The sequence below is a fragment of the Catharus ustulatus genome, chromosome 3, assembly GCF_009819885.2.
Source record: "Catharus ustulatus isolate bCatUst1 chromosome 3, bCatUst1.pri.v2, whole genome shotgun sequence".
Lineage (NCBI taxonomy): Eukaryota > Metazoa > Chordata > Aves > Passeriformes > Turdidae > Catharus > Catharus ustulatus.
The window spans coordinates 99,899,689-99,919,571 of NC_046223.1; the positions used below are offsets into that span (position 1 = coordinate 99,899,689).

General features: G+C 41.4%; 1 protein-coding gene and 1 long non-coding RNA gene across 2 annotated transcripts in view; one reads left to right on the forward strand and one right to left on the reverse strand.

The window, feature by feature from the left end:
• The window catches only part of PXDN (peroxidasin), an 86,771-nt gene extending 78,482 nt beyond the window's left edge, over window positions 1-8,289 (reverse strand). The window contains exon 1 of the mRNA XM_033055244.1: window positions 7,986-8,289. Within this exon, the coding sequence (XP_032911135.1) occupies window positions 7,986-8,200 (215 nt within the window). The 5' untranslated portion in view covers window positions 8,201-8,289. The remainder of the gene's footprint in view (window positions 1-7,985) is intronic.
• LOC116993955 lies at window positions 7,805-18,317 on the forward strand. The gene is made up of 2 exons (XR_004417394.1): window positions 7,805-7,883; window positions 16,736-18,317. It is a non-coding gene; the product is annotated as an uncharacterized LOC116993955 (long non-coding RNA).
• The last annotated feature ends 1,566 nt before the right edge of the window (window positions 18,318-19,883 follow it).

Below are 19,883 nucleotides of genomic sequence, written 5' to 3' on the forward strand. Positions count from 1 at the left end.
ATCCACTGAGCTGTATAATCCTTATAGCTTTCTAAAACATTTCAGTAGAACAAACAAAAAATCTTGTGCTGAAAACAGTCCAAACTCCCAAAGCTTTGGGAATTAGAAGACAATCTTTTAAAACAGCTATAAAGCAAATATTCCACAGTCTAGATGAGCACATGAAGAGATGCATGCAGTAAATGGAGAATTTTTGTAGTTGGGAAAGGTCACCAGTAGAGTTTCACAGAGAGCTATGCTGAGTTCTTCATTGTTCAGTTTATTCCAAAATGGAATGGATGAAGCACAGAAATAACAAACTTTTGCTTATGATATCCATCTATTTTCACAAAGGTTGCCTAGGAAGAACAGCAAAAACACCTGTCAACAGTCCATGAATGGCTATTAAAATGTAGACCTAATGCATGTATTAATACAAAATAATGTATACAGAAAAAATGAAACCTCACAAATAAAATGGCAGGCCTAGAAGTGATCATTACTACTAATAGACAAGATCTTAAGCTACCTTTGATTAGTCCATGAAACCTCATACCAGATTTGTCCATACAAATACTGGACAAAGTTATAATTCCCTCACCTTCAAACACAGCAGAGTGGGGAAGCAACAGTCCAGATGATGAGAGATTAATACCAACCTTTCACTGAGAAGACTCCAACTTCAAAGAAGGGACTAGAGAAGCTTAGGATCAAAGATCACAAAACCATGGCTAGCATTGGAATGACAGAGAGAGACCAAATATTGACTGTTCTCTCAATAGAAAAAATGGGGAACACTAAGTGAAGCTAACAACTTTCAGTCTTCCAACAGAAGAGAGCGATTTCCACCACATAGTTTGTGTAATATTCCTTGTCACTGAAAGTTATAATGTAACTTAACAGCTAAATTAGTTGAAAAAAAGACATTAAACAATTTGTAGAGGAGAGATCCACCAAGATCTACATCAAATATGTAGATCTTGATGGATCCCCAAAAATCCATATCTGCAAATTATTATAGGTATAAAGAACTATATGTTGCTCTATAGTCTCTACTTGTTCACAAGTTGTGCTTTCCATTACTCTCTAAAAACAGATATCAGGTCAAACAGGTCTTTGGTTTTACTTATCAAAGCTATCTTTCTGTAAATAAACACATTTATCATTTTAACATTTGAATGTTAAGCATTTATTGCTCAAAAATGCATGCTAATAAAAGAAGATGAAGACAATAAATTGTATTTAGTCACTGTAATATATGACAATGTATTCCTCTGATGACAGAGTGTTAAGTATACAGTAAGCTACTTGGTCACAATGATGGATATGATGTCTTCCCATTCTTCAGCAGAGAATTTGATGAGGGCTAGCATACTGCTGAGATGACAAAAATATCTTCCCACCAGTGAACCCGGTGACTCGAAGAGAAGACTCATTTGGGCTTTCTGTTGCAGCTCTCAGCAGCTTTGCCTCTTGTCTCCCAGTAAATGTCAAACACTATCAGTGCTGTGCCCTTCTGCCCCCTGCTAATGACCAAACACATTCTGCAAGCTCTGCAAATGTCTCCTTAACACACTCATGCCTTGGTCCTGGCTCATTCCATCAGCAGCACAGACTGCCTGGGCATGGCTTCAGCAGGCTTTACATCCTACACACCCTCCACAGCTGCTTTGCTGGGGAAGATTGGTATCTTCTGCAGTATCCACTTGATTTGTTGGGACTCAGGTTGGGGCTTAATAGAGAGAAAATACTTTCCTTTTAGCAACAATTTATGTACTTCGAAAGTTAATTTCTTAAAATCACTTTTGACTCCCTTGCCTGCTCTTTGCAAGTAGTTTCTCCCTGTTGAAAATTGTATGAAAACATTCTCATCTGAAAAAATAGTTTAAGCTTTGGTTTAGACAAATAAATATCAGCATCTACATTCAGACATTTAATCTCTTTTCAGAACAGAAGTCTAGTCAACACACTTAGGCTGGAAAGGCACAAATAAATTAATAAACTGCTCAAACAGTAGCTAATTAATTCAGGTGTCTGACCAGTGATGCCTACTGTTGATTTAGATGTCCTAGGCTGAGTGCAAGCAGCTATGGCACAGCCCCAGTAGGGACCTAATCTGAGGTTAGAAATTATTATTTCAAATAAAGGTGTCCCCTTTTGAGTGAGTCAAGTTCTGCTCCAGGAACCATGAACAGTACTGGCTGAGTTGCTACTTGTTAGAAGGGAAATTCACAAACCAAATACAGACATATACTCCTGTGTATAGAGACTTAAATGTAGATGTTTTAATCTCAAATTGAATTCTTTAGTTGTTCATAAAATTTCTGTGAAGGAAGACGTGAGACAATTTTTATTGAAATAATCTTGTGCTCTATCCCCTGTTCTGGGTCATTCAAGGAAATTATCACTGGCAGCTACTGCAGTTTGCTGCCCAGCCAGGAGCAGCAATAGCTGTGCCAGTATCAAGTTCATTTCAAACCCTTCACATAAATCTTCAGTATCTGTACTACTTCTTCTTAACATGAAGTATGTACAAATCCCTGCATCTTGAATAAAATCTTCTGGTGTGTTATCTCTTGGCTAACTCCTACATGCAAATTGATGTTCACCCTTGAAGTGATCAAGTTTACTCACATTTGAGACTGCAATCTTTCACCCTTCACAGTGATGAGGTGTGTTCATTTTATATTGTCTTAAGTTTAATCTGCTGGAATTTTTCTAAAAAGGTTTCAAAGATCTAATCAAACACAAGGACCTTGTATTTTTCAGATGAAAATGTGATAGCTGTTTGCTGGCTGCAAATACTTCGTTTCAAATAGCAGATATGCAAACAGCATGCAAGAAGATTTCTGCTAGAATAGCCCAGAGACTCCTGCACTGACAGTTTCCATACATATCACCCATTTTGTTTTCCTAAATGACTCTGCTAAGAGGTATAATATTAGCACAAATCAACAATGAAATGAGAAATGTCATTACATTTCCATCACCCCTACCTCTTTAGTGATTCACATATTCTCCAAATAGACATGTGATTTGAGTAATTTAGTGTTGTGGGGTTTTTTATTTGTATTAAGACAGATACTCTTGAGAAGCCTCAATAATGGTTTTTATTGCCATTATGAACGTACATTTGATTCCACCAAAAGTTCTTATCGAGAGATGAAAAAAATCTAAGTACAGTAATTTCACTATTACAAGTCACATCGTTTTGACTAAAATTTTGCTCCCACACCGGAAATGTGGCTTACACTCAGGAGCGGCTAAGATGTGAATAATTTTCTGACATTTCCAACCCTGGAAATGCAAACCGAGGTGCCGGGTCGAGCACCTGCCAGTAAAATGAGGCTTTACACGATTGCTACAAATTGGTTACTCTGTTTCGCGGTGGGTGGAGCTGGGCTCCATGCCGGTAGCACGGGGGGGAGGGAGGCGGGGGAGCTCTCTCCTTCAGGCAGCGCAGCCCAGGGGAGGTGGGGGGTTCCCTACTGCTGGCCCCGCGGCCCAGGGGGAAGGCGGGGGGCTCCCGTCCCCCCCTGCTGCCACCGCTGTGGGTGCCAGCGGGCTCCATCCCCGCCTCCCACCACCGCCGCGGGTACCGACAGGCTCTGTGCCCCCCTGCCACCGTGGCGCAGCGCCGGGCTGGGGCGAGCGAGCCCAGCAGCGGCGGTGGTCAGCCCCGAGAGGCCCCGCCGAGCGGCAGTGCCGAGCTGGGCCACCTGGCCCCGTCGGCAGCCTCGAGCCCTCACGGCCTGAGCCGAGCCAGTAAACCCCGCCATCCCGTGATTCTGTTACCATTTGGCAACTTTGTTGCACACAGGTCCTTGCTGTGAGCGACAGACCGGCTTATAATTGGGTGCGGCTTGTGTATGGACAAAGAACGAAATGTTGCCAACACCCGGAGATGGGGCTTATAGTCAGTGCGGCTTGTAATCATGAAATTACCGTACTTCTTACTCAGCTGTCTAGAAAGTGACCATAGAATTAAACAACTAACACTTCCCTCTTTCCCTTTGATATCCACAGTACAAAACAGAAGTTAAAACACATTGATAAATGAGTAAATAAAAAAGTACACATCCTAAACTATCCCATGTCGAGAATATGTCAGAATCATGTAACAAAAGCAGTAACAAGCAACACAGACTGCTGCCTTCAATTTCATTCCAGAGCCTACCTTCAAAAACTATTCAGCTGGAATGGCTGCAACTTAAGAAGTCCTATTAAGGTTTATCACTTAAAATTACTTGTATGTTGAAAAGGTGTTTTATGTGGAGCAGACAGGCAGGTGACCCAAAGTAACAATCACACAGCAAATACAGAATTACTTATTTCAAAATTAAATCTTCTCCTCAATAATTTGCATGACATTCTCAGTGCAAATCAAGTCCACTTTCTTTCACGACTATTTTTGTCAATTTTTACCTTTTCTTCTACTAACAGAACATTAGTTTTACCTTTTCTTGTTCAATTTGTTAGACTTAAGTGCAGTGAATACAATTTTGTTTGAACAGCTAGCAAGAAATAAGAGAACAATGAGATGTTGCCAAGAAAAACTGTGAACAAATTTCAGTATTGGTCTGAGTATATGTAGCTAGTCCTGTAGACAGGTTTGGATTTGGATTGTGTTTAGATACAAATAGTAACATATTGAATCAATATTCAAAGATCTCCTGCCAGAATTATCACCAACACATACAAGAAATTCCTCTAGAACACAGAAATCCCCTAAAAAGTGTAAGACAGGACACAATTATGGGAAGAGGAGGCACAAGGAGATACCCAAAATTTTACGTTCCTCAACTGTTTAAATGGTTTAATAGAAATAGGTTTCAGCAATTTCTGTGCATATAAGCACTCTATATTTAATCAGAGATGAAATGAAATTTCCATGAATGTATTTATGGCATTAAGTAGTTCTTTTCAAACCATTTTGACATGAGTCTCCATTTTTAAGAGAAGTCAACAGGACTGTGATGTTGGCCCTAGTCCAAAAAAGAGCCCAGGTAACAATCTCATTTGGGGTGAAACCACATGCTTATGCAAGGCTCTATGAGCTCTTTCAAAGCTGGCGGAATCCACCCTGCAGAAGCAATCTAAACCATGGATCACAGCCTGCAGCAGGGAAGGGGAAATGCCAGAAAGTGGGAGAAGCAAGGGAGAGTGAGAAAATGTACAGCCAGAAGCAGCACTGGCAAGGTCAGCAACTAGCAATGTTATGAACAGTTTTCAAAAGAGAGCCTGAGATTAGGAGCAGATATTTTTGATATGTGGGGGAAAACACTTGGTTGCACCATTGCTCTGGGCCTCATGCTGTTTTAATCCATGTAACAAACCATTTATGAAATACAGCAAAGTCAAATCAGCTTCCAAAATAGGGTATCTTTCAGAAACAGTACTCAGCAAAATACTTACAAACTAAGAAAAACTTAGGGCAATATTTTTTTACAAAATTACTTTGCACAGTCAATCTATGTTGTAAGTAAGAAATAAAACAGATGAGAATGGGGAATTTATCAATGCCGGTAAAAATGAACTTAACCCATCAGCAATACACAGAAAATCTTGCAGGATTTCCTAAATTTTTGTTTTAAAGGGGAAGGTGATTGATTTTAATTAATTTATTATTTTTAATTATCTAACTATCAACACCACTACTAAAGAAAATATATTTAATATACAGGCACCACTTGAAAGGCATTAAAGATTAAGAGATTAAATAACGGCTTATTTTCATGCTGAAAAAAGAAACTGTTCTTGAGCGTAGAAAGCCCTCTGTGGGTGATGGGCTACCTCTGTGCAGTGTCACACTGCAGTGTAGAACTACAGTTCAACATCACAGGTAAATGAAAAAACAAGTGGTAATTCAGTGACATGACATACCTCAGACATGTAATAGGTATTCTGAAAGTACATCCTATAGCTAAAAGTAGGCAATTCATATAAAACAGGTAAGATATTTATATATGATTGATACCTTCAAATTACAGATCACTAAATAAATTGTACCATCGCTCTTTGTCCCAAAGACCCATACTGCCCGACTATCTTCTGACCCAGCTCCTTTCCATTCACAGCCATTCAGCAGAAATGTAGCAGGAGTCACTGAGCATGCACAGATGTAATACTGCCTATTTTATTTCTAATAGTTCCCCAATCAGCTGTCCAGAAAGGATAACACCCATTACTAGATGACAAGTAAGGTCACCACTAGGTTTTGAAGAATGTTGGTCATCCGCAGGCGTATTTTGAAAATGACCATTCTTTGTCAAGCTGAAAACATACTTTTAACTTCTTTTGCATTACTTCCATAGCATGGTAGCTTGCATTATACTAGAATGACAATTCAGATTTGGGATACTAGACAACTTGATATATCAGTGGGGTTACACGAGTATAATGCTTGCATTGTTCACACATTCTCCTCTGACTCACGGCAAGATTATAAATACCCACAGTAAGGGGAGCTCCACCCTGGTGAGGTTTAATCTAATACTTTCTGCTGTTGCAGACCCTTCTACTTTTAAGATGAAATCAAGTCATTAAGACTTGACTTCACACTCTAAGATATTTTTTTTTTTTTTTACATTTAGATGATTCACAAAACTAGCTTTACACTGTTTCCTGTAATCTCAAGGCAAAAGGTGTTCTGTAAATGTACTTTGTTTCAAATGTAAGAAACATTAACCACCCACTTCCTGTACTGTTCCCTAAAAGGTTTACAAGTACTGCAGGACTAATCCCATTCTGCCAAAAGCCTGCTCTTCTTGCCAAAGAGGGACTCAGTTAACGCTAAATGACTGTACTCTTCACATTAAATAATACTTGGAAGCTGAAACACAGCAAGGCTTTATAGACCCCTTTTGAAAATATCTGACAAATTTATGACAGGAGGCCCCGCAGAAAATTCCCAGGGCCAAGCTCTGCTTAGCTTCCACGGCTGCGTGTGTGTAAGGAAAGGGCAGGGCTGGTGCCAAGAGCTTTCTGAGCCCAAGTAACATATAAGCAGGTCAGTGGAACAAATCCGTTCCTCTTAGTACGCCACGAAACAAAATAGCGTGTGATGTTCGTTTGGAACTTTGCCTTTCTATGCCTGGAAAGGTAACTGCTCCAGTCAAATCAATGTGAACTAAATGTCAATCCTTGTCAATACTGAAATTTATACCAATTCAGTCCCACCCAAAACAGACTAGAGGAACGGCCAACTGACACATTTGTGCCTGAACAAAAAACCTGGTTATTAACTAATGTTCGCAAATCTCTGCAGGAATCTGAGCCGGGTTAGTTTTCAGCAAGCCCAGGGTTTGCGTCCCGGTTTGTTCGTACATCCCCAACATGTCTAAGAATTGAGCAGAAAGTGCCACCTATGTCCCTGTCGATCCCCCCGCCGTCTGAATAAGCTTTTAAACAGGATACTAAGGACGTATTGAAATCCTTCTAGGGACGGCTAAGCTGAGACACAACGTCCGCAAGCTAACCAGAACATCCACGTCTAGGAGCGCCGCAGAGCCGGGGGCACCGATCCAGCACCCCGACCCCGCAACGCAGCGCCGGAGCCGGGCACGGCCGGAGCAGGGCACGGCCCGAGCCGGGCACGGCCAGAGCAGGGCAGGAGCGCCGGAGCCGGGCACGGCCGGAGCAGGGCACGGCCGGAGCCGGGCAGGAGCGCCGAAGCCGGGCACGGCCGGAGCCGGGCAGGAGCGCCGAAGCCGGGCACGGCCGGAGCCGGGCAGGAGCGCGGGGCCGAGCGCGCAGCGGGACCGGCGGTGAGCGCAGCCCCGGGGCAGCGCAGGGACGCCCGGGCCCCTCGGACAGAGCCACCGCCGCGGGTCTGGCCCCCTCCCCCGAGCGCAGACAAAGAGCTGAGGCTCCGCCGCCCCCCACCCCAGTGCCTCTCACCCCAGGTATCCATCCCCTCCTCCGCCTTCTCCTCTGCCCTCCCTTCCTGCCTCCCTCCGCCCCCCTCCCTGCCCCGGGCCCCGCGGCAGCCCCCGCCGGGTACTCACAGGATGGTGGTCTGGGGGGACACGGCGGGCACGCTCTCCAGCATCAGATGCATGCAGCGCACGGTGGTGCGGAAGCAGAGGCAGCGGCTGGGGCACCACACGCTCCCGCGCTGCGGCGGCGGCTGCGCGGCCGCGGGGGGGAAGAGCCCCCCACTGCGGAGCAGCAGCAGCAGCAGGCACAGCCCGGGGGCGGCCGCCGCTTCGCGCCGGGCCATGCTGCCGGCGGAGGGCGAGGAAGAGGAGGAAGAGCAGAGGGGCTTCTGCGGATCCGCGTCGCGCCCGCTCCGCTCCCGGCCGCGGCTGCCGCTCGGGTCGGCGGCGGGGCGATCCCGGCCCCGCGCGGGTGGAGGAGGGGACGGCGGTGGGCCCGCCCCGCCCGGCCGGCCGAGCGATGGGCGCCCGCCCCGCGGGGCTCCGCGCCGCCCTGCGCACGCACCGCGGGGCAGCACAGCCGCGCCCGGCACCGGCCGGGCCGGGGTCCGCCCGCCGCCCCCGCTGCTGCCCCGCCGTGCTCGGAACGCTGAGCCTGGAGGCACCCCCGGAGCGGGTCGGTAGCTTGTACCTTGGGAGAGGAGGGCAAAACGAGGGGAGGGCAGCAGGAGAAAGAAGGGGTAAGGGGTGGAAAAGAGAACACAAAGCAAGGAGAAAAGATGAGGACAAACAGATCAGGGAAAGATAAACCCTTATGGGAAGACGCAAGTCCAACAAACCAATTTCCATTTCTGCCCTGCTTTGAAAACCCACATACACAACCCTTGGACTGTCCCCTGCGAGTGCTGCAACTTTGACTGCTGAGTTAGGACAATCTGTGGGATTTGTCCTGGGTGACTTCCTGGTGGTGGTTTTGGGTAGGTGGGTACACAGGCAAGGAGGTGTAAAGAGGACCCGCTAGAATGTCACGTAGAAGAATAATGGTTGCAGCCACTGCTCAAATGATCTCATAACATTTGCTCAAAACAAATCTTGCCTGAAAACAAAAAAAACCTAGGTTGCCTTTGAGATTTCTAACATTTCCCTAAATACTTTGTCATTCCTATGTGATGTGTCAATCCTAAGCAGATCAATATCTTATCTCCAACACTTTGTCTATCCCAGGTGAGCATCGACACATCATTCCTATGATGACAATTACAGTGATCACAACTAAACTGCTATGTCTAACAACACATTCTCTTATAAATGATGGATGCCAACATCCCCAGTTCCACTCCAAAAATAAGCCATGGCACTTCTGCAGCATTGCCTGAATCTCTTTTTCTTCCAGAAGCAATGTAGAGGCCATTGTTGCCTGAAATTTAACAGCAAATCATGGAACAGATTGCTCAGATAGGTTGCAGAATCTCCTTCACTGGAGATAACAGTCTGGATGCAATCCTGTTTTGTGCGCTCTAGAATGACCCTGCCTGAGCTTGGAGGTTGGACCAGATCACTCATTGTGGTGCCTTCCAGCCCCACCCATTCTGTGATTTTGTTATTCTGAATCTTACTATGAAAACCTGTGTGTTTAGCCCATGAGTCTGGGAATGACTTTTGGACTTTTTTTTTTCTTCTTTTTTTTTTTTCTTCTTTTTTTTTTTTCTTTTTTAACATCAAGTCGAATACCTCACCAAGAAAATCAAAGCCTGGAAGTCTGCTGTGATGCTGGAAATCACTAATGGGCCCAGAATTAAAATACACTGAGATGATTCATTATCTTTGACTGTGTTTTTCATGAGTCACTATGTCCCCTTCTCTAAGGCAACACAATTGCTTATACCTTTAAAAAGTAGTTAGCTGATGGAAGTATAGAAGTAGGGTTTGTGTTCAGGGGTTGTGTACTGAACACTTTAAAAGATCCTTCACCACCCCAGGGGTTAACTGGGAGCCTATGGGCTCAGTCTGTGTCTGGAGATAACGGAGGCTTACTGACATGCCATCAGGATGATTACTGAGTTTTTAGGCTGGTCAGAGACTGCTAGAAGACTCTCACCAGTTAGGTAGACTTCTAAATTGGATGCATTTCTAAACACTGTTGCACTGCTGGGCTTAGTCTTTTATTTTAATATACTAAGTTGCTCAGAGACTCATACATCCACATCAGCGGAATATCAGTCTGAAGTAGAAGAGAATTTACAGAATAAGCTGGTTAAAAAGTTCATCACCTCAGTGTCAATATAGCAAGAAGCTGCTATGTGTATCACCTCCTCTGCATTTGTAATCAGTGTTGGGATATAAGCATGTCTTAATCTGAAAATTAAACTTGATTCCTGGTCCAAGAAACCCTCAGGCACTTTGACCTACGAAGTGCAAATGTTGGCACAAGTAAGTTTTTGTTGCAGAAATGACACTCACATTAGAGCATCTTGGCAGCTGTAAATCTGTCATCCTGCAGCGCCTGTACTGAAAGCAGCAGAACATCTGAGGTTAGATAATTAAACACAGTAATACAGAGATAGCACCGGATTGGGATATTCATAGCATTTAGGAAAATATGAGAGTTTACTTCGTTGAATTTTGGTGCTTTATGATGATTCATTTTTCAGAAAAGAGTACATAGTTAAAATTATGTTTTCTATAGGAAATTAAAATTGTTCTGAAAAGTTTTTAGAATTTGGGATCATGATAGACTATTGTGCTATGCCTCAGAAGTATCTGTGCTATTACACATGTAATTCTGATAGTGAGAATAAAAGTGCATAGATATTCTCACTGTCCTTAGGCAATTTAGATGCAACATGTGCTGTAGCATTCTTACCATTTACTTTGTTACATGCAACTTCCAGGGTGTTGATTAATATGTTATTGAGGCCTCATAAATCGTTTAAATTAGACTTTTTTCATGCCCTGTGGAATCCAGAACAATGAGGTGTCATGTTTATGTTTGGACTCAGTGATATTAAAGGTATTTTCCTAAACAGTTCTATAACTGTGAGATTTTAATATTCATTGCATGTATTCTAAATTGGTGGCAGGGAAGGTTTCTGATAAATAAAACTTCCCAATGGTTTTGATATATGTTTCTATTCTTAGCTGGTTTTATAGAAGAATTTTTATAAAATGTGCAGGGTCATTTTTGTTGACCCTGCATATAAATATCCATGGGAAATTTGTCTTCTGTTTTCAATTTCTCTAGTTGAAGAGTTGACCTAACAAAAAGAAGGGAAAAAAAAGCTGGAAATGAGATATGTTTCTTTCTGAATGCTTGCAGAAGTTATTACCTTATATTTAGATATAGTGTAAATCTCCATTTGCTTTTAAAACTTTCCTATCCATCTCACAATTTTTGTCAAATACTGCCACTTGCTGGTTTTGTTCCATGCCAGTAATTTAGCTTCATAGATTTTGCTTTGCTGAGGTGCTTAAAAAAACTTTCTAAAAGATCAAATAGTTAATACTTTTATCTTCTGTTTTTTTAAAAATCAGGTATAAGAAATATATAATCGAATTCTTTTCAATTTAGTTTATATCTCCATGTTAACATTCTATCTTTGGATATAAAATCAGGCCTTCTATACATTTCAACATATCTTCAGACATCTGACAGTGAAAATGCTTTGCATTGTTTTTAGCAGACACTGAATCATGACCTAGTTTATTAATTAGAATCTTTTGGTCAATAATAACAGTAACATTTAAGAAAACCAGATTGATAAAATCGCTAATGAAGCACCATAGAAACTTATATTTAAAGTGTTTTCATGATAATATACCAGCACAGGGATCTAAAGATTAAACACATGTGATGATTAATTTTTTGAAGGCATAAACAAAACTCAAACTGGTTTTGAAAGCATATAATCTTATCTTTAATTTCTAATATATATGCAAAGTGAATGTCATGAAGTAGCTGGAGTAGCATGTCAGCAACTGTGCTAAATGCAATTATTAAATTCATTAATGCTTGTTAATAAACATTTTTCAACTCTCCAGGAAAGCTTGGGCTATACTCAGATACATCGTTCTTGAAACACCTCATGCATCTCCATAGCCAGATCTGGCAGAGGCAATGTAACTTCTCTGACCGCGGGCATTTGAGGGTTTATGACATCTGCTAGCACAGCAAAGAAGGCTGAGGACATTGTCTCCACATACTCACAAATCCTTCTGCCCCTCAGCTGGGATATCGAAATCTTTAAAAGCTGCCATTCTTCTTTCCTGAATATAATACGAATTTCAGAAGGAAATTATTCTTTCACTGGTTCCATGATAAAAGATGTTCCCTCCAAGTTTGAACAAGAGTGCGCCTAGCTGTGGAATGTGATGGGCAACTTTATTTGCCTGGTGACTTGCAGACAGCTGAACAAGTATTCTTAGTTTCTTTGCAATAATAAATTCCTGTGACTGACAAAAAAAGGAGGAAAAGCTTTCTTCCAAGTAATCTTTGAATGTGCACTTCAACCAGACTACCTGGTGCTAGTGAATATGTTCAAGGAAAGATTCTTACTGCATCTTAAATCAGCCAGTATAACTTATATGTGCCACATATTTCTGTTCTTTCAGCCAGTGCATTTTAATGTGTCCTCCCTTTCAAAGGAACAGTTTGTTACATACAGGAAATGGACCTTGCTTACCCTTTAGCCGATATTTAGGAATATAAACCATAGGCTTTGTTTTTTACCCACAGTGCAATAAGGATCTATTAGACCTAATTCATTTGGTTTGACTCCACACAACTCTCACAGGTAACACAGTAGTGATAAAACACTTACCAACTTGCACTGGCTAGTGAAGCCAGGCTTTAAAAGTAGATAGCACAGGAGGATAAGCTGTTTTTATCCTTCTGGCTTTTAAAATTATATGCTAAGAAAAATACTGAATTTAAAAAAAAATCATATTAAGCCCTGCTTTGGCAATCCACTTCAAATGCAGAGAAACATGACCAGCCAACATGAAATAGAAGAGTTTGCCTGTGATGATAAAGAAAAATAAGAAAACTCCCCTAAAGAGACTTTCCCAAAGGAAAGTGTACTTGAACCAATGAGCTCCTGGTTTCCCACAGAGTAATTTTCCTTAATATCAGCATAGCGGGAAATTGGGCATTATTAGTTTAGTCCCTTGACTACACTGAGGAAATACCTTACCCAGAAGAGATCCTAGGCTGTGATTTGTTCTGCAGCTGTGCCTGGAGGCCTCAGAGTATCAGAGCCACCAGCCACATGTTTTACAATCATAAATAAAACCAAATGCCCCCTCTGAAGACTGTAGGACTGTGCCCACTTCCCAGCTGGGTACTGGGTTGATTCTGGACACCTTGAGCCCAGGACCCTGGCTCTTGGGGTGCTGGAACAATCTGGGAAGAGCAGAGCTGCTGTGGGGAAGGACAGAGCCCCTGTAAGGGCAAGCAGAGCTGCTTTTAAACATACAGCCATTTCCAGCCTGGCTTCAGCCCATCCCCTCGGCCCTGGGCTGTGCTGCACACTGGTTCCCCCTATGGCCCTGACCCCAGCCCCAGATCACAGGTCAGAATCCTGACCCAGCCTTGGCTCATCCCAGTCCTCAGGGAGGTGCTTGATGCCCTGGGCTGGCTGCCTGTTCCTGGCTGGAAGGAGGGGCCAAATCCTTGGAAGGGTCCTGGAGGCAGTGGTGAACAAATGGTGTTCAGCTCTCCAGAGCAGTGTAGATGTCTTCTGTTCTCAATTTTAAATGAATGAGCATCATCAGGAGAAACACAGGGAAGACACTTTCTGCTACAGCTGGTGCACGTGAGATCCTACCTGGAAGGACACATCCTGTTCTGCCTCACCAGATCAAAGGGGATGACAAAAAGCTAGAAAGAGGAACACCAAGATGCCCAATGGGCTTGAGTACATGACCCGTGAGCATAGACTGAGGGATCTGGGCTTATTTAATCTGGAAGTTTGGTTGTGATCCAACAGCAACCTGTGACACTTGGAGGAGAAAGTACAAACATTGATAAAACAAAGTCATTTTTTTGCAGTGGCAGATGATATAATAGCAGTGATACAGGTGTAATGGTTGTGAATCGTGATTTGAGAAATTTAGGTTAGATACTGTGTAAAAATATTTTTTACTGGGATGGCAGTGTGGCATTGGCACAGGTTACATGGAAATGCTGGGAACTGTCTTTCTGAGAGATTCTCAGATTTTATTAGACAAAGCTATGACTACTATGAAAGATTGCTGTTAATAGCCCTTATCTCAGCAGGAGGCTGGCCAAGAGGTCTTCAGACCTTCCCTCCAGGCATCATCAGTTTTTTCCATCACCTGGCTTGCCCTTTGGCAATGACACCTCACTGTTAACAATAGCTGAGCCTGGGTGACCAGCTTGGGCAAGATGCCTCTCAAGCTTAAAGGGTGAGTCATGAGCAACTTCAACTTGACACAATCTGGACAGGAATGATCTGCTCTATTCATCATGACCTTAGCTTCCAGTGAAATGCAGCAATTGTTCTGGAGCAAAATCAATTTACCATAGTTTAATTGGAGTAATAGTTTAACAAAGATCTCTGAAAAATCAGAAGTAATGCAATACTTAACAAGACACTCAGAAGAATATGCATTTTTTTTCCATATAGATGTTTGTGTATAAAAATGATATACCAGAAAGATGTAGTTTCTCAAATTTTCGGGTGAAATACCAAGGTACACCAAGAGGCAAGAAGGTGTGTTCAGCTGGGCTGTCTGAGGTTGAGGCTATCAACAGACCTCCCTTTATTCATCCACGCTTTCCAGGCTGATCAAAACCAATATGACTGTTCAACTAGGGTGGGCCAGCTCAATCCTGCTCTCTCCCTAAGGGCACTTTGAATGTCCTCTAATTGCTCCCCAGACGACTAATTGCTGTTTGATCTTCCTCCTTTAGTCACCTTTGATGTTCTGTTGTTTGTTACAGTCTCTGGTTAGAATTAAGTAATTTTAGAGAAAGAGACTCCTGTGAAGTGAACACAGACAAATAACTACCAAAAGGAGAACAAAACAAAACAATGTTCTTTGCTCCAGGGGGCCAACTCCAAGTTACAACGGCAGTGAAATCGGGGTTCTTGATTTGTAATGTCCAAAATATCATGTTTGCAGCCATGCTCTTTTCCTGTTGGCCCTTGAATTTATAGTGACCTGCCAAGACAGCAAAACAGCCATTCCAGATGCAAGACTTAGATAAGAGTAAGAAAAACAGAGTGTGCTAAAGAAAAAAATGGAGAAAAAAAATCCACTGCTAAAACCTGCAGGAATATGGGCACCTTTTGCATGCAAATCAATGTAATGTACAATTCTCTTCAGTTGCACAGACAGTAATCTTACTCTTCACAATCCTTGCTGTACATGATCCACTGGTCTCCACTGTTTGTCCCATCATCTGTTTGTCCCATCTCATCCATAAAATAGACATTTGGCTGGTTTGGTTCCTTTCTCTCTTTTTGCATAGCTTGGGGAAATCATAATATATTCCCATTCAATTCTGACTGAAAGCAGCAATATCTTTAAAATAGGAGTTAAGACTATTATTTATCCTTATAATTTGAAAGTTAAGTGAAATAATTTTAGAAAATTAGCAGAGTTTATATTTTTTTCTGTGGATTTTTCTGGTTTTCATTGTTTTTCTTTCATTGCCAATTCTTGTTCTATTCTCACTAATTTTTCTAGCAGAACAACAGCCAAAAGAGCTCTTAGGTAGTAATGAGTGCAAAAGAGACAGGGTTGTTGTTTGATTTTTGAGATTTTTTGTTTTGTTTTATCAAAAAAGCAAAATATTTGAAAACCCCAGTGCAGTTAAGATGTCCTATTCCGTGGAGAAATAGACCACAAGAGACCTGGTCCTCTTTAACAAGTATCTATTAAGAAACTGGCAGATGGCAGGCATTATAGCACAAAATACTGGCCTTTAAATGGAAAAAAAATGATCCCTGTATGATTTGTATGACCAACATGAACAACATACATCAAATATTTATTTGTAACTTTTTTTCAGAGGCATCAGAATTAAAAGGACACAGTCATTATTTTTCCATTTCAAACTCTCTTCTTTCATCCTTCTTCTTCATGTTTTCCCTGCCCCTTCTCTTCAGCGCACAAGGTTTTTAGATTAAAAACCAAAATATTAGAAGGTGCTTGAGTGATTCCTAATTCCACTTCTATTTTTGAGTCATGGTGTTCATTTTATTTGACTCTTATAAATTTGTGTTATTGAAAAATACTAAGGAAGGTGAACCCTGTGGCACAGAAGCACAAGGGTTGCTCCTTTGTGCGAATGCAGGGGCCCAGAGCAGTTAGTGTTTGAGAGACTCTGACTTGCCTCTCAGAGAGGGTTTGAGGAACCTCCTAGGACCAGGGGGCATAAGCCAGGGCTTAGCCAATGACTCAGAAAGTTGTTGGTTAGCTTGGATGTAAAGACATGCTAAAAATCTTTTTACTTCTCTTCTTGTTGTCTAAAAAACAAAACTCCTTCTTTTGTTAAAACCCTATCTTCTTCTGTGTTTAAAATAGTTTTGGTCTTCTTTTGAAAAAGAATTCCTAGGCAGACTTTTTCAAAGCCAGCTCAGGACCTTGTCACACTCACATTTTTTCAGTCCTGCTCATTAAAGTCATATGTTCTCTTGACTGCAGTGAGATTTGGAGGAAGAACACTTGGAACATTTAAAACAGATAATTTAATAGACAAGTATTATTTTGAGTATATATGCTGCTATTTGTTAGCATATAGTATTATAGGTGGCATATATACTTTACCTTTTTATTTTACCTTTTTTAAAAATTTTACCTTTTATCTATGTTTCATCTAAATTTACCATTTTTATTTTACTTTCTCTCTATAGGTTTGTTTGTCATGACTGTTTAACTGTGTATCGGATTCCTTAGGAAATAGTGGGAGAACACAAACTGCAGTTTGAAAAAATCAAAGTTTATCCAGGATTCTCAAAGGGAAGCATGTGAGAACAATGACTTCCCAAGGTGTTGATCATCTCTGTTCAGACAGCTGCTGATCATGTGTGGACAAGATGCACCATGGAATGGATTTCTTGATCCCTATCTACAGATGAAATCACCTCCTGTGCAGTGCTAGCAGCCTCACCTGAGTCAGCACATCCAATGAGAGGTGCAACCTTTGCCATGAATATTGCTATCACTTCTTGCTTATTTACCCACCTACCCTGAAAGATTCCCTTTTCATGCCAGTCAATTCAAAATGGCTTATAATTATACAGTCATGAAAGCTATGACTACAAAAACTTAGCAGTTCTGCTGATATTGCCATATCTGTTTTAAGACATACCACATTTTGCTCTTAGTTGTAACTATTTTGTGTCAGCTGTCCTATGGTAAATGCAATTTCTTAAAAAGATCATGCCTTTCTCTCTCCTGGAATGAATTATTCTTCCAGACCTTCCTCCTGGAATAGAAATTCAGCTTAAGTAATTTTCAGAAATTGTCCTCACATGTATTCTGATAATCATAGATGATGCAAATGACAAAGAGTGAAATAACTGGAAAGGAATTGCAGATGATAATTTTATTTTTTTTTGTAAAGGACCATATAACTAAGTAGGTGAGAATCAGAGAAATTGGCACCTGATAGAAAGAAGTGTCTCCTGAATAGGTTTGAATTGGTTAAATTTGCTGCTATTACTATTGCCATGCCATTTTCCTGGGAGGAGCAGCAAAACTAGATTTTACTGTGAACTTTTCTTTTTGTACTTTACTGAAAGTGTAAGTGAGATAACAATAAAATTCTTTCTTGGTCCAAGAGGTATAGTGTAGAAAGGCTCTCCATATTTTCTTAGGAAACATTAAGTTTTGGGGTATCAGCATTACTAATCAGAGATTAACTCTACATATGTATCTGGGAACATAGACATGAGAGATAAATAGGTATTGTGTCATGTGTAGTCAGAAGAGTTGAAGTATCCATTTTAGCAATAAAGGTAAGATATTACTCATATCTGAGCAAGACCTTACTTCTGTCTAGGCCTGAACATGTTAACATGTGGGAGTGTTAACACTGATCTGCTTAAATATGAATGTGGCTCACACATCTTGGGCATCCATCTAGGCAAAGTCTAAGGGCTCCAAGGCATGATTGCAGATTTTGTGAAGTGGCACACTTCACAATTTAGGAGTATATGCACATGTGCACACACTAGTCTTTCCTGTTAATGTTACAAGAAAAAAATTCAATCTTCAGTTTCATGCATGAAGAGAATAATCTCCTTAGGAAAAATGTTTCAAGCAAGGACAAGGTGGTCCATACAGAAAGTGATCTCTGTCTGAAAATCTGTTTTCATTTTGTTAACATCTCTTTAATGTGTAAATCCAATAATGACTTGCACACTTCCATTCTCTCATTATAAAAGCCGTGGTCAGTGAAGAACTGAATAAAAGCAATTCCATATGTTATAAGGGTCAGCTCATTCTTTATAAGCCACATTATTTCCTAGCTGCATACTGTTCATTGAATTTAACATATTTACTTATATTAATTGAAGTAACAAACCAATTTAAAAATAACCACAACCATCTCATAGTCACGACAAAAAATGGAAAAAACATACTGCTGCTTGAATTGTTCCTATTATAAGTAATGGATGGATATAAATGTATGCCTCACTTTCATAACAAATAACCACAGAAAAGGATCTAAACCAGAAGTGTTCTCTAAAGCATAGTTTGAAGCAGTTAGTGCTGTTGTCACACCAGTGAAGTCTTTGCTGCAGCTGCTGCTCTCCCTGAAGCTGCTGCAGGTATTGCTGCCTCTGGAACCACTCGGTGCCGGCAGCCCCACAGCTACTGGCAGGGGAATAGCAGGACAAGCATCACCAGAGGAGCCAGAAACAAGGGAGATCCTCAAGTGAGGCTACAAGATCTGACAAAGAAGATTACCTGGCCTGAGACTATCCTTCGGGGAGATACTTTCTTTTAAGTGTCAAATGGAAATGGGTGCTTGAGCAAAGTAACAGGCACCCACAAATCCAGGTCATCCAACATACAGAGAGTTTCAGGGCTAAAGAAACAAATTTCATCAGTCACCCCCACAGTATAGCTGGTTGCTTCTCAGACACATGCTCAATGTCAGTGTGTGCACCCCTAATGTTTGGTGTGTGCACCCCTAATGTTTGGTGTGTACTAGGAGACAATATCAGGTTTTTCCAGTGAAGCAGTTTGACTTTTCAGTCTTAAGAGTTTCTTATTTTCAGATATCAAAAGCAAGACACATCTAAAGCTAATTTAAGATTAAAGCTTCTCTCATTGTCAGCCTTGAAAAAGCAAAAGTAGCAAAACCTTTGGACACGGTGGAGTCCAGGGCATAATGCAAAAGCAAGGATTAAGTACAAGTGTCAATAGGTGACTATCAGAAAAATGCAATTACTGCTGGAAAACATCCACTTGGCATACCTGTGGCGTCCTCTAGCTTCACTGTGTCCTGCATTCTTTTCCTTCTTGAAAGGACTGTGCATTATCCCATCACAAGTGTTCCTATCTTTTTTTTGCTACTTGCTCCATTTTATACATCTGCATTTTTAATGGTCTGACAGTCCTATTTCTTTTGCTTCTTACTGACCATGTTTACTTGTTCAGCAGCTTCTTTTTTTTGTGTTTTGATCTATTCCCAGACAATTGGGCTGATCCTGATCATGCTTTTTGGAGGCACTTGCAAGAGGAATGCTTATCAATATATAGCCAGTGAATCTGGAGGATCCCCAAATTATTCCTTATAATTCATGAGAGGTAGTTAAGAAAATCAAGTCTGCTGTCAGCTGAGTTAAATGGTCTGCTTAGAGATCAATTCCAATCAATTTTAAAAAGGGTCTGTAATGAAAACTCTTGCTCTAGATTTAGATCTGGTTTTCTCTACAAAAAGTGTTGAGTGAATAATTGATTGCACATGCTCCATTCCACATCTTCCCCACTGCTTTATGAGGAAGTAAAACTCTACATATAGTAGTGACAAGACAGAGCTCAAAGTTA